Below are 18,509 nucleotides of genomic sequence, written 5' to 3' on the forward strand. Positions count from 1 at the left end.
AATAACAAGTCAAGGATTAACAGCCAAACTAAACTCAATATTTATTGCCCTGATTCTGTAGTCAACAGAAACACCCCATATGTGGTCGTAAACAGCTGTATGGGCACACGGCAGGGCGCAAAAGGATAGGAACACCATATGGTTTTTGGAAGGCAGATTTCACTAGGATAATTTTAACTTGCCATGTCACATTTGAAGACCCCCTGATGCACCCCTAGAGTAGAAATAAAATAAAAAAAGGTTACCCCATTTTGGAAACTATGGAATAAGGTTGCAGTTCTGTTGGTACTATTTTAAGGTACAGATGATTTTTGGTTGCTCTATATAACTTTTTTTGTGAGGCAAGGTAACAAAAAAATAGCTGTGTTGGCACAGTTTTTATTTTTTCTTATTTACAACGTTCATCTGACAGGTTAGATCATGAGCTATTTTTATAGAGCAGGTTGTTACGGACGTGACAATACCAAATATGACTACTTTTTGTTGTTGTTGCAGTTTTATATAATAAAGCATTTTAGAAAAAAAATATTTTTTAGTGTCTCCATATTCTGAACGCCATAGTTTTTTTTTTTTTTTTTGGGCAACTGTCTTATGTAGGGGCTAATTTTTTTCGGTATGAGATGACGGTTTGATTGGTACTATTTTAGGGTGCATATGGCCCCCTGCACACGAACGTGTGCACCCCGTGGTCGTGCTGCGGGCTGCAATGCATGAACACAGTTTGTGGGGCAGCCGCAGCGGATCGCGGACCCATTCACTTTAATGGGTCCGCGATCCAGCCGTTCCGCAAAAAGATAAGACATGTTCTATCTTTTTGCGGAACGGACGTACGAGACACCACGAACTCCGTAGTGCTTCCGTAGGGTTCCGTATCTCCGGATTTGCGGACTCATTCAAGTGTTCGGGTTTGCATCCGTGATGCAGAATGCCCACGGAACGGCACCGGTATATTGCGGATCCCCAAATGCAACGGGAAGCACACTTTCGTGTGCAGGGGGCCTATGACTTTTTGATCGTTTGGTATTACACTTTTTGTGATGTAAGGAGACAAAAAAATTGCTTTTTTGACACCGTTAAATTATTATATATTTTTTTTTAAACGGTGTTCACCTGAGGGGTTAGGTCATGTGATATTTTTATAGAGAAGGTTTTTACGGACGCTGCGATACCGAATATGTCTACTTTTTTTTTTAATTTACACTAATATAATTTTTTAAACAAAAATAATAAATCATGTTTTAGTGTCTCAATAGTCTGAGAGCCATAGTTTTTTTTATTTTTTGGGCGATTAAATTGTCCTATGTAGGGGCTCATTTTTTGCAGGATGAGGTGACGGTTAGAATGGTACTATTTTGGGGGGGCATGCGCCTTTTTGATCGCTTAGTGTTGCACTTTTAGTGATGTAAGGTGACAAAAATGGCTTTTTTTGACACTATTTAAATTTTTTTATGGTGTCAATCGGAGGGGGTGGATCATGTGATATATTTATAGAGCCGGCCGTTACGGACGCGGCAATATCTAATGTGTGTGTTTTTTATTTTTATATTATTAAATTAGGGGAAAGGGGCGTTTTTTCTTTTAACTTGAAACTAATTTTTTTTTATTGAAAACCCATTTTTTTTTACTTTATTTCTGTCCCACTCTGGGACTTCAGCTTTTGGGGGTCTGATCCCCTCTGCAATGCATTACAATATATCTGTATTGTAATGCATTGCCTGTTAGTGTATGACACCGAGTCATACACTAACAGGTTGCCTAGGAGACCCAGCCTGAGGCTGGATCTCCTCGGCTCCCGTAGAAGGCAGGTCCCGATGGACCGCGGCATAGAAGGGGTTAATCTGCAGCGATCGCCGAAACGGGGGGGGGGGGGGGGGGGCATTGTCACAGGGTGTATACTTAACCGACGTCAGGGCGTGTCCGTAAGAGGTTAAATACAAGATATTAGCCAACAATCAGCTGGGTAAAAATGACCAGAGGGGTCATATTTTTGCATGTTGTCAAAATTTTAATCATCCATTTCTTAGAAGGCTGGGTGACAACTAATGCCGCCATCCCTGACACATAGACACGGCCAAGTCTACCTCGTCATGCACTAGGGGAAATACCTAGGCAGATCTGATCGTCAGGGGAAGCTGGGTGGGGACTCCTGCAGGGGTACATAGTGGGCCACACTTCAAATACATAACTTTCAACACCTTGGCAGAAGGGAGGACCCAACGAGTTATATTTACTGGGATTAACTCTTTATATTCATCGTAAGAACACTTGTAACATAGTTTGTAAGGCTACTTTCACATCTGCGCTTTCAATTCCGCTATTAAGATCCGTCGTAGGATCTCCAGAGCGGAAGAAAACGCTTCAGTTTTGTCCCCATTCATTGTCAAAACTGAACTGAATGAAACAGAATGCACCTAAAAATGCATTCCGTTCCGTTTGGTTGCGTTGCCATCGCGGACAGAAAAACGCTGCAAGCAGCGTTTTTCTGTCCGCCATGTGGTGCGGAGCAAGACGGATCCGTTCTGACTCACAATGTAAGTTAATGGGGACGGATCAGTTTTCTCTGACAATAGAAAATGGATCCGTCCCCCATTGACTTTCAATGGTGTTCATAACGGATCCGTCATGGCTATAGAATACATAATACAACCGGATCAGTTCATGATGGATGCATGCGGTTGTATTATTGTAACGGAAGCGTTTTTGCTGATCCATGACGGATCCGCCAAAAAAATTTAAAAACGCTAATGTGAAAGTAGCTTAAGGCTACATTCACACGTCAGTATTTTTCTATAATCCGATTTTCGGTCCGTTTTTTGTGGATCCGTTGTTCCTGAAAATGTTTCCGTATGTCATCCGTTTTTTGCGGATCCGCAAAAAACGGAAACATGTATAAATTTCAATAAGCAAATAAAGTTGTTTGGATTTCTTTAAAAAAAAATTAAAATGTAATTTCCAGGAACGGATTCCGTATAAAACGGATGACATACGGAATGACATCCGTATGTCATCCGTTTTTTGCGGATCCATTGACTTTGTATTGTACCAGGATCCGATTTTTCAGGAAAAGAATAGGACATGTTTTATATTTAAACGGACATGCGGAACGGAACAACGGAAACGGACAGCACACATTGTGCTGTCCGTTTTTTTCCAGGACCCATTGAAAATGAATGGGTCCAGATCTGGTCCTGATCTGTTCCGCAAAAAACGGAACAGATCAGGAAAGAAAAAACGGACGTGTGAATGGACCCTAAAGGGAACCTGTCATCTGGATTTTGAGTATAGAGCTGAGGACATGGTTTGCTATATGGCCACTAGCACATCCGCAATATCCAGTCCCCATAGCTCTGTGTGCTTTTATTTAGTAAAAAAAAAAAGATTTGATACATATGGAAATTACCCTGAGATGAGTCAGAGCCTAAAAATATGACTCTTCTCTGGTCACACAAGTAAGATATGACTCTTATGTTAATTTGCATAAAAGGCGGGAAGTATAAGACCCCTTTCACACGGGCGAGTATTCCGCGCAGATGCGATGAGGTGAACGCATTGGACCCGCACTGAATCCGGACCCATTTATTTCTATGGGGCTGTGCACACGAGCAGTGATTTTCACGCATCACTTGTGCGTTGCCTGAAAAATCGCAGCATGCTCCTCTTTGTGCATTTTTCACGTAACGCAGGCCCCATAGAAATGAATGGGGTTGCGTGAAAATCGCAAGCAAGTGTGGATGCGGTGCAATTTTCACGCACGGTTGCTAGGAGACGATCGGGATGGGGACCCGATCATCATTATTTCCCCTTATAACATGGTTATAAGGGAAAATAATAGCATTCTGTATTCAGAATGGGCTAGAGGGGTTAAAAAAAAAATATATAAATAAATTTAACTCACCTTAATCCACTTGTTCGCGCAGCCGGCATCTCTTCTGTCTTTAACTGTGAGCAATAGGACCTTTGATGACGTCACTACGCTCATCACATGATCCATCACCATGGTGATGGACCATGTGATGGACGCAGTGACGTCATCAAAAGGTCCTATTGCTCACAGTTAAAGACAGAAGAGATGCCGGCTGCGCGAACAAGTGGATTAAGGCGAGTTAATTTATTTTTTTAACCCCTCCAGCCCTATTGTACTATGCATTCTGTATTCAGAATGCTATTATTTTCCCTTATAACCATGTTATAAGGGGAAATAATACAATCTACACTACAACTAACCAAACCTGAACTTCTGTGAAGAAGTTCGGGTCTGGGTACCACAGTCGGTTTTTTATCACGCGCGTGCAAAACACATTGCACCCGCCCAATAAAAACTGAACATCGGAACGCAATCGCAGTCAAAACTGACTGCAATTGCGTTCCTACTCGCACGGGTTTGCCGCAATGCACCGGGACGCATCCGGACACGCCCGTGTGAAAGAGGCCTAAAAATGCATAATACTTATTGAATTAGTCTGCAAATAAAATTAAAAGTGTAATTTATATGTTTAGAGTAACACAATGAACATTTCGAAACGCTCAGTGAGGGTAGCATAGTAGAGGTGACAGGTTCCCTTTAAGGCTGAAGAAAGACATACGTCTGTCCATCCAGTTCGGCCTGTTATCCTGTAAGTTGATCCAGAGGAGGGAACAAGACCCCTCTGAGGTAGAAGCCAATTTTCCTCACTTTGGGGAATAAAAAATTCCTTCCCGACTCCAATCAGGCATTCAGAATAACTCCCTGGATCAACGACCCCTCTCTAGTAGCTATAGCCTGTAATATTATTACACTCCAGAAATACATCCAGGCCCCTCTTGAATTCCTTTATTGTAGTCACCATCACCACCTCCTCAGGCAGAGAGTTCCATAGTCTCACTGCTCTTACCGTAAAGAATCCTCTTCTACATTTGTGTCGAAACTTTTTTCCCCTAGAACAGGGATGCCCAACCTGCAGCCCTCCAGCAAACTACAACTCCCAACATGCACACACAGCCTACAGTTATCAGAGTATGTTGGGAGTTGTAGTTTTGCAAACAGCTGGAAGGCCGCTGGTTGGGCATCCCTGCTCTAGAAGCATCTAATGGTAGATTAGATTCAAGGCATTAGGGACGCAAGGAAAAAGCCACCATGGATCACAAGTCTGCGTTTGATTTCCCATTTTACATTCTGACATTGCTGCATGTCGTCTTGTCTAATAAAAACCAAAAGAGGACAGGTCATTGCTTCCTACGACACTGATTCATCCTGTCATATGCTGGAACAGAGTCCATGTTCTGCTTATATCCTCTGTAAGAGAATGCTCAGCCTCACCTACTGCACAATGGTATCTGAAGCCGATATCCCCATCAAAAGGCAGCTATTTCCCGCAGTCCCATACAGAATGAGTGGAGCGGCAGGGCACATGCTTGGCCTGCAGCTCCATCAGGAAGGACACATGGCACCCCTGTTCTCAGGATCAGTGGGGGTCCCAGCAGTCAGCCCCCCAGCCACCAGTTTCTGATCTCCTATCCTGTGGATAAGGGATAACTTTAATACTTGGTTACTTTTGTTATGGACTGGCAAATGAACAATTTCAGCAATCACTCAGCCTTCTAGAGGGAACCCAAATAAGTTTGGGCAGTTGCCTAGCAACAGGTGCTGATGCTGGTGGCATGCCCAAGCCGAGCTAGGCCGCAATGTTTATCTATGGTCATGACCAAACACAAAATGGAGCCTGACGACCAAACGACCCAGCCTATGTCATAAAAAAAAAAAAAAAAAGAGTCTGATGTACCCATTTTGGACAAAACTAAATAAATACATTTGTTTTTTTAGTGGTTTGCCTGCAAAAACCTTCACAAGCTCTGAGGTGAGTGACTCCTGGTCTGACACGCTGCTAAGGCCTAAATTATTTTGTGCATCTCTTCCAAAGCATATTCATCAAAAAAAGAGAGTGAGGCCTCATGCAACGGATACGGTCGTAACAGAGGCCTTATCAAAACTGGGGCAAGTGATCAAGTGGAGCAGTTACTTATGGCAACCAATCAGACTCCACCTCTCACTTTTCAAGAGGCCTTTTGAAATTGAAAGGTGAAATGTAATTGGTTGCGTCCAGGCACCTTTAATGTACCTGACTAGACAACTAGCCTTCTAATTTCACACAAATGTGGAAGCTATAGTAATTTTTCTCAAAAGCGTAATAGGCCTATGGTCTCAGAGAAAAACAGCCCCCTCAGACCTCATTCATGTGGCTGTATTACAGATTTGTGATGTCCGAATCTGTGATACAAATCCTGTGGAAAACAAAGGGCCCGACTTTACCTCATAAGGAGGCGTGCGAAAGTCTTCAAGTGGCGAAGACAGCATAAAGACACAACACAATTTTATCGCCCGGGGGTGAAGTCGCAAAATGGGGTCTTGCAACTTTTTTTTATGACAAAAACCGGCGTACCGCTGTTAGTAAATTACCCCCACTGTGTAAGGCAGCACCTTGAGACTACAGCCACACTATGCGGCTGCGCTGCGGTTGGGACGCGGCTGAGTACCGAGTGGCCATACAAGCAGCGGGATCAAATTAAATAAATACAACCACATTTTTTCTTCGACGTTCATTGTTAATGGTCGTACGTCCATTTACAATGAACAATTTGGTTCCAATACGTTAATTTCATGCCACTGTGACTTGTACGGCCCTTGACCTTGTCCCAGCCGCACCGTGTGGCCATACCCCTCATATCCCGTAAGGGTGCAACACGTGAAGCAAGCACATAGCATCCGGATTGAATCCTGACCAAATTGATTTCAATGGGTCTGCGCACATGAGCGTTGTTTTTCACGTATCATTTCTGTGTTCAGAAGAAGAAAAAAAAGTTGCAACATGTTCCATATTCTGCGCCTTTAAAGCAGGTCTGGTTCCATAGAAATGAATGGGGCTTCAGTGAAAAACGGATTGCATCCCGTTAGTAGATGTAGATTGTTCTTCTTCTTTTTTTTTTTTTCACGTGCATGAAAAAACACACCAAAAACTGATTGCAGCTGCGTGGAAAAAGCAAACACTGAACGCAATTGCAGACAAAACTGACAGAACTTGCGTGCAAAACTATCAGCTTTTTCCTGAACAGACCCTGAGAGAATCCGTAACGCTCATGTGAAAGAGGCCTTACAGGGTTCTAATGGTCAAGCCTTCTCCTTATAGGTAAGGCGAAGTTCACAGTAGTGTTGGAAAGGAACAGGCTACTGGATCTCACCGCATCGGGATCCCTATTTACTATAATTGGATCCTGTAGATATCCGGCAGTTTCCTGCATAAAAGCCAGGTTTCGGCAGGACAAATTCCACTGCATGCTGCAGTTTTTGTCCAGCCGACATTCGAACAGCCCGCCGGAGATGTGAAAGAAGCCCAACATGGAACTGTACAGTTTCAAGTAAGGCTGGGTTCACATCACTGTTTAGCTTACTGTTCTTTTGATCCAATAAAACAGAAAAAAAACACAGATCCATAATTTTGCGCATCAGTTATGATCAGTTTATATCACTTCCGTCAGAGATCCATTATTTTTAATGGCAGAAAAAGTCCTGCAAAAAGTACTTTTTCTCCCGTCAAATATAACTGACCTCTGACGAAAGTGACACAAACTGATGCGCAAAATACCTGATCAGTCTTTATCTTAATTAGGGCCCATTTACACGTCCGAAAAATAGGTCCACATCCGTTGTGCGGACCCATTAATTTTCAATGGGGCTGCAAAAGATGCGGACAGAACCCCGTGGGCTGTCCGCATCCGCACTTATGTCCCGCAAAAAAATAGAACATGTCTTATTCTTGTCTGCAGCCCCACACAAGAAAAAGGCATTTCTATCATAATGCCGGCCATTTGCGGTCCGCAAAATGCAGAACGCACATGGCCGGTGTCTGTTTTGCGAACGTGTGAATGGACCCTTAGGCCTCTTTCACACGGGCGTTGCTGAAAAATGCGCGGGTGCGTTGCGGGAACACCCGCGATTTTTCCGCGCGAGTGCAATACATTGTAATGCGTTTTGCACTCGCGTGAGAAAAATCGTGCGTGTTTGGTACCCGAACTTCTTCACAGAAGTTCGGGCTTGGGATCGGTGTTCTGTGGATTGTATTATTTTCCCTTATAACATGGTTATAAGGGAAAATAATAGCATTCTGAATACAGAATGAAAAGTAAAATAGCACTGGAGGGGTTAAAAAAAATAAAAAAAAATTTAACTCACCTTAATCCACTTGATAGCGCAGCCGACATCTGCTTCTGTATTCTTTTCTTTAGGACCTGGCTAAAGGACCTTCGATGACGTCACTCCGGTCATCACATGGTACGTCACATGATCTTTTACCATGGTGAATCACCATGGTAAAAGATCATGTGACGTACCATGTGATGACCGGAGTGACGTCATCCCAGGTCCTTAAACTATAGTTAATGCTCTCCACAGGTCCTATACAGTAAAAGAGTCAGACGGAGATGCCGGGCATCGCGAGCAAGTGGATTAAGGTGAGTTAAATGATTTTTATTTTTTTTTAACCCCTCCAGCCCTGTTTTACTTCGCATTCTGTATTCAGAATGCTATTGTTTTCCCTTATAACCATGTTATAAAGGGAAAATAATAAGGTTCGGGTCTCCATCCCGATCGTCTCCTAGCAACCGTGCGTGAAAATCGCACCGCATCCGCACTTGCTTGCGGATGCTTGCGATTTTCACGCAACCCCATTCATTTCTATGGGGCCTGCGTTACGTGAAAAACGCACAAAGAGGAGCATGCTGCGATTTTCACGCAACGCAAAAGTGATGCGTGAAAATCACCGCTCGTGTGCACAGCCCCATAGAAATGAATGGGTCGATATTCAGTGCGGGTGCAATGCGTTCACCTCCCGCATCGCATCCGCGCGGAATACTCGCTCGTGTGAAAGGGGCCTTATTCTGTGATGGATCAAAAGCTAAATGGTGATGTGAACCCGGTCTAAGGTAAAACTTTTTTAATCCACCAACAATGATACCTGATAGGTGCCAGATTATCAGATATTCTGGATGACAAGAATAGCAAAGTATATGTATACTACGGCTGCTGTATGGCGATATGAAATGCACTGGAACATGCTACAATTTCTAACAGATTACTTATGAAACAACCCTCTGTATAAAATCTGATATGTGGTTTTCTATACAAACTACTACCAAAAAAAAAAAAATGTTATTTATATATATATATATATATATATATATATATATATATATATATATATATATATATATATACACACACACTGTGCTCAAAGTAATAAAGTACAGTATGTGCTGTAGCTATATAGTGATGCAGTTCTCAGCTAAACCACTGCTGCCATTGAGGGCCTAGGAGTAAACAAGGCCTAAAGCTTGCCAATAGGATCTGACCAAGATTGCAGGATTATCTTCTTATATTCAATAAAATATACACCAAGTGGAGCAAAAATGGACCCCCATGAACCTGCATAGGACTACTGGTGCGATCCAATAAGTTAATAAACTACTCTGTCAACTAGCTGCCCGGCCGCAGAACAAGAGGTCTGCTGGTCAATATCCGCTCCGCCAGTGTAGTAAGAGTTAAGTGAGGAGTGGAAGCAGGACAATAACATCCAGGATACACCTGGAAGCCACAAATAGACAGGGGAAATATCCAGCTATTCCCAGAACTTGTGCAGACTCAGTGTACACTTCCACCAGGAGCAGAAACGTGCCCCAGGCCGTGTGCGATACATAGATCATCCAAAGTTAAGCGGAAAAATAATCATATAATAATAGTACAAATTGATCAATAGACAAATAAAAAAATAATTTAAAAAAAGTGGGACATGGTCTATAAATGTATACCGTACAGGAGTAGCTTACAGTGGTGTTATATATATATATATATATATTATATTATATTATATTATATTATAGCTTGAGGAAGGCTCGCATTGCCTTATGGGTGAATACATTTATTTTTAATTTTACTTCATGGAGTGCTATATATATATATATATACACACACACACACTGTTAAGGCTCATGCACACAAACGTGGCTTGGTTCCGCATCCCAGCCGTGTGCTGTCCGCATTTGTTGCTCCGTGGGGCCACAAAAAGAATAAAACATGTCCTATTCTTGTCCGTTTTGCAGACGTTTTGCCCGTTCCGTTCAGCAAATTGCGGAACGCACACGGGCGGGATCCGCAATTTGCGGACCGCAAAACACTGCGCGGTCATGTGCATGAGCCCTTAAACTGTGCCCCTTACATATGAGACACAAGCCGGGGACAAATTTGGGTAACATTCTAAGTCCTCATGATCAGATGGGGACCCATCCATTTCTATGGGGCCGCAAAAGATGCGAACAGCTCACCATGTGCTGTCTGCATCCGTATGTTCGTTCCACGGCTCCGCAAAAAGATAGAACATGTCCTATTCTTGTCTGACAAGAATAGGCATTGCCACAGCACTGCAGGACGCGCAAAACAGAAAAGTGTGGGGCACATAGAGAAGTAAGGGCCCCATATCAAGGATTAAACCCGGCCCCCCACACAGGACAGAAGGGTTTCTGCCTAGACCCTTTTCAATGACCCATTTTTCCACTGCCTCATTTGCTAAAAGTTGTTCCTTTCGAGGGCAGAGTCCTGACCAAGTTTTCACCTCCAGTAGAAGAGGAGATAATCCCAACTAACACTGGGCCCCCTCTTGCCCTGGGCCCCCATAGCAGTCGCATGGTCTGCCGCTATGGTAGTTACACCCCTGTTTGCGGACCGCAAAATACACAGTCGTGTGGATGAGGCCTAAATGTGACGCCAACAGTATAGAAAAGATGATTAGAAGGATGACACTTTTACAATAAAAAAAAATAATAATAATTTAGTTAAGTTGGTCATTCTGCACCAGATTGTGAAGGTCACACGCACATGTGCAGTCCGCGAAACACACTCCATGTGATGATTATATTTCCCGGACCGACCGCGGCTCATGCACGCAAACGTATTTTCTTTCTGTGTCCGTTCTTTTATTTTTGCGGAACCATTCATTTCAATGGGTCCGCAAAAAAACGGAAGTTGACTCCGTGTGCATTCCGTTTGTCTGCATGTCCGTTCCACAAACAAATTGAACAGGTCCTATTATTGTCCACATTACGGACAAGGATCGTACTGTTCTATTAGGGGTCAGCTGTTCCGTTCCGCAAAAGTCATTTTTAAGACTACAAAAAAAAAAAAAAAAATTAAAAAATTCGATATATTATTATTATTTTAACATTACCCTCTAAGGGGGCTTATACAATGGAATAACTTGTACTGCATCTAGGCCAGCCTTCATTCGCTATGTTGTAAGGTGTCGTATACAGTGTATACAGTAACACAGGCAGATGTGAGCAGTACACCAGCAGGCTTCATCTCTTACCTGCTCCTTCCACTTTGTCAGCCCCCCTGCTCCATGTAACTTGTCGCGTCTCCAGCTTCACTTGGAACGTCCTTCTCTCTGGTTTCTGAGACTTCTTGGAGTAAAAGAGGGTCATCACTGTGCCAACCTCCAGGCTTCTGGATAGATGGGTCAGCTCAGCTTCACTCTGCCCAGAAGGGGCAAAGCCATTTAAAAGAGACCCTGCATCCATCATCCTTCCACTCCAGGGGGGCTACTCAGAGGGCACAATCCAAATCAGAGGCCATGAGAGGACAATCCAATCCTGCAAGTGCTGCTGCCTGCAATATCAGACCAGGGAAGAAGGGTTTCCAGCCCTCTCTATTGTTGCCAACTGTGTCTGAGCTGAGATCTCCCTCCTCCTCCTCCTCTCCCTCCTCCTCCTCTTCCACCTCCTCCTTCTCTTCTTCTCCTCCTCTGCATGCACTGATCACAGGAACATGATCTGAGGAAGTGTCCCTCCTGCAGACCCTCACATCTCTCTTGCCCCTAAAGCAAACATCTGCAGTGCATACATGGACAAGCAGGGATCCTGCAGATATGGCCAGTGTCTCACAGGGGGATTCACAAACTGGAATCAGCAGATACCCACCCAGTGCCTCCTTGCAGTGTCCTGCTACATGAAATCCATAGAGATTCCAGGGGGATTAAAAGCAGAAAGGAGCTGGAGCCAGGACTCCACACCCCCTCAATACTGGGACTGCCTCTTAAAGGGATAGACTTCCCTTCCATTTCGCCTATGGAGCAGAGAGGCTGCTGGGTTACATGTGCTTCCACCTGAGGGAGCTCGGCTGTGAAGGCCTAAGGGCTCTTTCACACTTGCGTTGTCCGGATCCATCGTGTACTCCATTTGCCAGAATTACACGCCGGATCTGGAAAAACGCGTAAGAACGCATAATTTTTTCTTTCCGGATGCGTCTTTCCGGCTTTTTTGGTAAGAGACTGATCCGGAAATCCTGAAGCCAACATCAACGTTTTTTTTCCGGATCCGTCGTACGCATCAGTCTCTTTTCGCGCCAGCCAAGTCCTTCCTACTTCCTGGCGCAGATGCAACTTCCGGATCCGTCGTTGCGTCGTAACAACTGAAGATGTTAGGACGGATCTGGAATAATACATTTCAATGGGCTATTATTCCGGATCCGTCGATGCGGCAAGTGTTCAGGATTTTTGACCGGAGCAAAAAGCGCAGCATGCTGCGGTATTTTCTCCGGCCAAAAAACGTTCCGGTCCTGAACTGAAGACATCCTGATGCATCCTGAAGCATCCTGAACGGATTACTCTCCATTCAGAATGCATTGGGATAATCCTGATCAGGATTCTTCCGGCATAGAGCCCCGACGACGGAACTCTATGCCGGAAGAAAAGAACGCAGGTGTGAAAGAGCCCTTATGCATGTAGGATTTTCATGTAGTGTGACATATGGCAATGGTCGCCTTGTATAAGAACTCGTGCACCAGACTGGATTTTGCCCTCCGCATACAGCACACTGACCTTTGCATTTCTACGGGGCCATGGACACATCCGTATTTTTCACGGATCTGTGTGGCCAATGCAAATTATGGATTTGGTCTGTATTGCGGATGAGAATAGTCATTTTTATGGATGGGAATTAGAAAAATGGGGAATGCACACGGAAGGTATCCGTGATTTGCGGATCTGCAATTTGCAAAACACGTACGGTCGTCTGAACGAGCCCTAATACAAAAAATATACTGGAGGACATTTATCAAACTGGTGTAAAGGAAACTGGTTTAGTTGCCCATAGCAACCAATCAGATTCCACTTTTCATTTTCCAAAGCAGCTCTGAAAAATGAGAGGTAGAATCTGATTGGTTGCTATTGGCAACTAAGTCAGTCCTACTTTACAACAGTTTTGATAACTCTAGTTTCACATATACAGCCAGGGTTTCTGGCAGAGAATGCTGGGAATCACCTGGACAAAAAACAATGCGTGCCGCGGTCTTCGTCCAGCCGATTCTTGTCTTTCCCGTGTATTAGCCAGATCTCTGGCGGACCCCATTATAGTCAGTGGGGTCCAATCGACAGGCGACAGTATCCACCAATGCCGGCATAGATAAAACTATCCTAAATCTACCTAGTCAGTAGATCAATCTATCTAATTTATGGCGGCAGGCTGTAGGACGATATCCGTGTTTTGCGGGCCGCAAAAACGGATACTGTCATATGCAGCAGCCCTTATATAGATTCCGGGAGCCAGGATTTTATCGCTTACATGGGATGCGTCCTGAGTCATTACAGTCAATGGGGATCCGGAGGTGAAGCAGAGAATCTGGCAATGCCGGATCCTGCGAGATCTGGAGGCTGCTCTGTGCTGAAACAGCCTGCCGGATCTCCTAAAGGCTACATTCAGACGTCCGTAGAATGTGTCCGCACCCGTTCCGCAATTATCCGGAACGGGTGCGGACACATTCATTCTCTATGGTTCAGGAATAAATGCGGACAGCACACAGTGTGCTCTCCGCATCTGCATTTCCAAAGCGCGGCCCCGAACTTCCGGTCCGCGACTCCGGAAAAAAATAAAACATGTCCTATTCTTGTCCGCAATTGCGGACAAGAATAGGCAGTTCTATGGGGGTGCCGGCCGGGTGTATTGCGAATCCGCAATACCCTACGGACGTGGGAATGGACCCTAACAGAGATATGAAAACTCTCTGACTCATCTGTTCAAGTATTATATTTCTAATGGCCAACATTTCCATTGCAGCCACTGTTTGGATGGCTGCAGCTTCCCCCAAGTTTAATCGCTCCAAAATTCCTGTGTTAATGGGATTTTCAGCAACTTTTATATTGATTATTGCTAGGCCATTGTTATTAGATCTGTGTGGGTCCAACTACCAGAACTCCAATGATCAGCTGACTGCGATAGCCATTAATTATGTAACAGGCAGAGCGCCGTACATTTAGTAGTGGTCATGCCTGGTACTGCAGATGTCTGCTGCTCAGTGCCCTTCAGGTGAGGGACTGAGCTGCAATCCCAATCACGACCACAACAAAATATAGGGCGCTGTGAGAGGTAAATCTGATATTAATGGCCTGTCCTAAGAATAAACCATGAGTATAAGGCTAGGGCTACACAAGGACATTTGTCACGTGACTATTTGTCGTAGTAATGTTGCGCAGCATATTTTGTGATGTTAGTCTATGGTGTCAACACTGTGACATGCTGCGACATGACAGTCACAAAAAAACCTATCCAAGATGGATTTTTGTGCAACTGTCGTGTCGCAGTCACAGCATGTTGCATGTCGCGGTGCGACACCATAGACTACCATTACAAAATATGTTGCACGACAATGTTACAGTGTAGCTGTACCCTATATGTTGCGCAAATTATGTCGCGTGACACATGTCACCGTGTAGCCCTAGCCTAAGGCCTCTTTCACACGAGCGTGACGGATTAGGTCCGGATGCGTTCAGGACCCGTTCAGTGAAACTCGCTACATTTTGCAAGCGAGTTCAGTCAGTTTTGTCTGCGATTGTGTTCAGTTGCTCAGTTTTTCCCACACACGTGCAGTGCGTTTTCATGCATTTTTCACACGCGTGATAAAAAACGGAAGGTTTACAAACAACATCTCTTAGCAACCATCAGTGAAAAACACATTGCATACGCACCTGCTTGCGGATGCAATGCATTTTTTACTGAAGCCCCATTCACTTCTATGGGGCCAGGGCTGCGTGAAAAACGCAGAATATAAAACATGCTGCATTTTTCACAAAACGCAGAACTGATGCGTTAAAAAAAAACGCTCATATACACAGACGCATTGAAATGAATGAGTGAGGGTGCTATGCGTTCACGTCACGCATTGCACCCGCGCGGAAAACTCGCTCGTGTGAAAGTCTTGAAACTTTTACTTTATTGACTCAACACGTCACCTGCTGCCAATTCTGATGCTGCATACTTAAAGGGGTTGCCCTGCCTAAGAGCCAACAAACCAATGCTCCTAACCTGTGTCCCTTTAAAAAAAAAAAAAAAAAAACACCTGTCCACAGTCCCGCCATGCCTGCATTGCTGACCCGCTTCCCATTTCTGGACCAGAAGTGGCTTGGTCGTGTGGCCGCTGTGACAAGTCACTGGCGACCACAATAATCTGCTACAATGCAAGAGCTGAAGGACTTGTGGTGGTGACATCACTGCCATGTGCTCAGTGCAGGAGGGGCCAGCAGTGGAGAGGAGAAGAGGTAAGGACCTGTGATGATGTCACCTTCATGTGATCAGTGCAGGAGGGGCCAGCAGTGGAGAGGAGAAGAGGTAAGGACCTGTGATGATGTCACCTTCATGTGATCAGTGCAGGAGGGGCCAGCAGTGGAGAGGAGAAGAGGTAAGGACCTGTGATGATGTCACCTTCATGTGATCAGTGCAGGAGGGGCCAGCAGTGGAGAGGAGAAGAGGTAAGGACCTGTGATGATGTCACCTTCATGTGATCAGTGCAGGAGGGGCCAGCAGTGGAGAGGAGAAGAGGTAAGGACCTGTGATGATGTCACCTTCATGTGATCAGTGCAGGCAGGACAGAGTTCAGCAGTGGAGAAGTGGCGAGCCTGAGAAACCTTGGAAGTTGTAGTCCTCTCCTCTTATACTCCCTCTCTGAATTGTCCTTTGATATTCCATAATATCGGCTTGGACATACTGGGAGTTGTAGTCCTCTCCTCTTATACTCCATCTGTGAATTGTCCTTTGATATCCCATAATAACAGTCTGGACATGCTGGTAGTTGTAGTCCTCTCCTCTTATACTTCCTTTCTCAGTGTCCTCTGATATCCCATAATACAGGCCTGGACATGATGGGAGTTGCAGTCCTCTCCTCTTATACCCCCTCCCTGCATTGTCTTCTAATATCCCATAATACAGGCCTGGACATGATGGGAGTTGTAGTCCTCTCCTCTTATACCCCCTCCTTGCATTGTCTTCTGATATCCCATAATACTGGCTTGGACATGCTGGGAGTTGTAGTCCTCTCCTCTTATACCTCCTCCCTTAAATATCCTCTATCTTTTAATAACTGCATGTGCAGCCAGCCAGTCGCAGGGGGAACACGTGAGGTGCACAATGGACCGATGAGGGGCCAAATAGTATAACACACAGTTCATCAGTTTACTCACGGTTAGCAGATAACCTCCCTGGGCTGGCAGCCCAGTGTTGAGATGGACAGCACGAAATCCTCCGGGGCACGCTCTATGGTAGGAAGCATCAGCCAAGATGGTGGTTGAGGTGCCCTTGATGTTAAGGGTGCTTGTTGCGGCCGAGTCCCTTGATGTTTTTTTGTCGTGACGGCAGTACCTTTAATGGTGGTACAACCATAGGTAGTAATAATGAGGTAGACAGTGGTAAGATGCAACTGACAACTTTTACTCTGGATGTCTTTTGGTTGCAGCAGTACAATTATGCAGTCTCTAGATGGTACAGAGTTAATTCTGCAAATCCACTGTTTTAGGCTGTTTAGGTTTCTTGGTTTTGGAGCAGTGGGTTAGGTGTACCTGGTTCCTTTAGATGTGTTGGATCCTATTCCTTGACTTTCCCTACAAGCTGAATATTTTTAGACAGGAAAACTCAACTGTCTCTTCAGGGCCGTCTTTGCCGCAGGGCAAAAGGGGCAGCTGCCCCGGGCCCAGTTGCTCATGGGGGCCCTGGCGGCTGGCCCAACTCGCGACTCTGACTCAGTCTCTATCTATAATCTAATATGCAGAAGCGCTTCAGCGCAGCACAGACAGTCTACTCATCACCACAGATGTCTAGACAACTTGAACTTACAGCGCCGAAGGCGAAGCACTTCGGCCCCCCGCCCCCGTCACTCACGTGGTAAAAGGGGGTGTGAGTGTCTTGTGTGAGTTATCACCGCAGCCTGGTGAAGCGCCACGGCGGAGCAGGCACCAGCAGGGACTAAGTCCCCGCCTCCGGTCCAGAGGCTAAAGGGATTGGCTGGCGGTGGTGAGTGAGTCACACACAGCCTCACGTGATGTGAGTTGTGACCACTTACCAGACAAGAAGTCCAGACCAGTCTCACTGACCTGCTGACCTGACCTACCTAATAGTACAGACAGTCAGGCAGCCAGCCAGAGTCGACCTGCCACTGCCGCGCCAGGAGGGGAGGACAAGACTGAGGAGGAGGTAAGCAAAAAGCAGTGGCACGCTGCGCATAGGCATTATATATATATATTGACTTTATTTTATATTTGAAGAAACCGGTCAGGACTCAGGTCACCAGATCCGACCATTCATAAATTTGTGGGGGGTTATTATAGAGAGCCCCAGGCGACAAGGGCAGGGTTTGGGTTCTTCTCTCTGTCTGACTCTGCTGCTGAACTGTGGCCTGGGGCCATCACTTGCCACATTTACTAATCTTTGCTCAGGGGGGCCCTCATGGTGTGGACTGGACTGGTCATTTTCACTAAGGAATAGTTTAACCATTTATGTGCAAAAGAGAAGATAAGAAGTCATATGCAGATATCTGATTGGAGCTGACTTAGTGACCTCTTTTTTTCTCTTTTGCACATAAACGGTTAAACTATATTCCTTAGAAAAAATGACCAGTCCAGACCATGAGGGCCCCCCTGAGAAAAGATTAGTAAATGTGGCAGGTGGTGGCCCCAGGCCACAGTTCAGCAGACAGAGAGAACTCTTTTGTCTCTCTTCTCTCTAATAATCCACCAGTAATTTAAAGCAAACCTTTCACCTTATTTTCACTTTATAAACTAGCAACAGTACCTTATAGATTATCTTGAGTGTGTTGTTATCCATGTTAGTGCCGCTTTCCTGCGCTTTTTATTCATAAAAAAATCGTCTTATAAAGTTCTCATTTCTGCTCCAACAGTCACGCAACAAGTCAAGGGGGTATCCCTTCCCTCTCCTCTGGCCGTACCGCCCCTGCCCTAACCCCGCCTCTATGCTCTGTAATTGACAGCCGGCTCAGTCGCCGGGACGGCGCTTCTGAATCCTGCGCATGCGCCGTTTTCCTCATTCGCCGCGCGATCCCGTCTTTCTGGCGGACACAAGCGCGACCATGTAACAGAATCGCGCATGCGCCGTACGCGATGCCTGCCTGTCTGCTCTCCCTCCCGTGCGCGCGCTCCACTATCTTCATAAAA

The 18,509-nt window shown here is 45.2% G+C and overlaps 1 protein-coding gene across 2 annotated transcripts in view; it reads right to left on the reverse strand.

Moving 5' to 3' along the window:
- The window catches only part of PLCG1 (phospholipase C gamma 1), a 91,021-nt gene extending 79,256 nt beyond the window's left edge, over positions 1–11,765 (reverse strand). For both annotated transcript variants that reach the window (XM_040434824.1, XM_040434823.1), the window contains exon 1: positions 11,388–11,765. In XM_040434824.1, coding sequence (XP_040290758.1) covers positions 11,388–11,601 — 214 coding nt within the window. In that variant the 5' untranslated portion in view covers positions 11,602–11,765. The remainder of the gene's footprint in view (positions 1–11,387) is intronic.
- Between the last annotated feature and the right edge of the window lie 6,744 nt (positions 11,766–18,509).

This window comes from Bufo bufo, chromosome 6, assembly GCF_905171765.1.
Source record: "Bufo bufo chromosome 6, aBufBuf1.1, whole genome shotgun sequence".
NCBI lineage: Eukaryota > Metazoa > Chordata > Amphibia > Anura > Bufonidae > Bufo > Bufo bufo.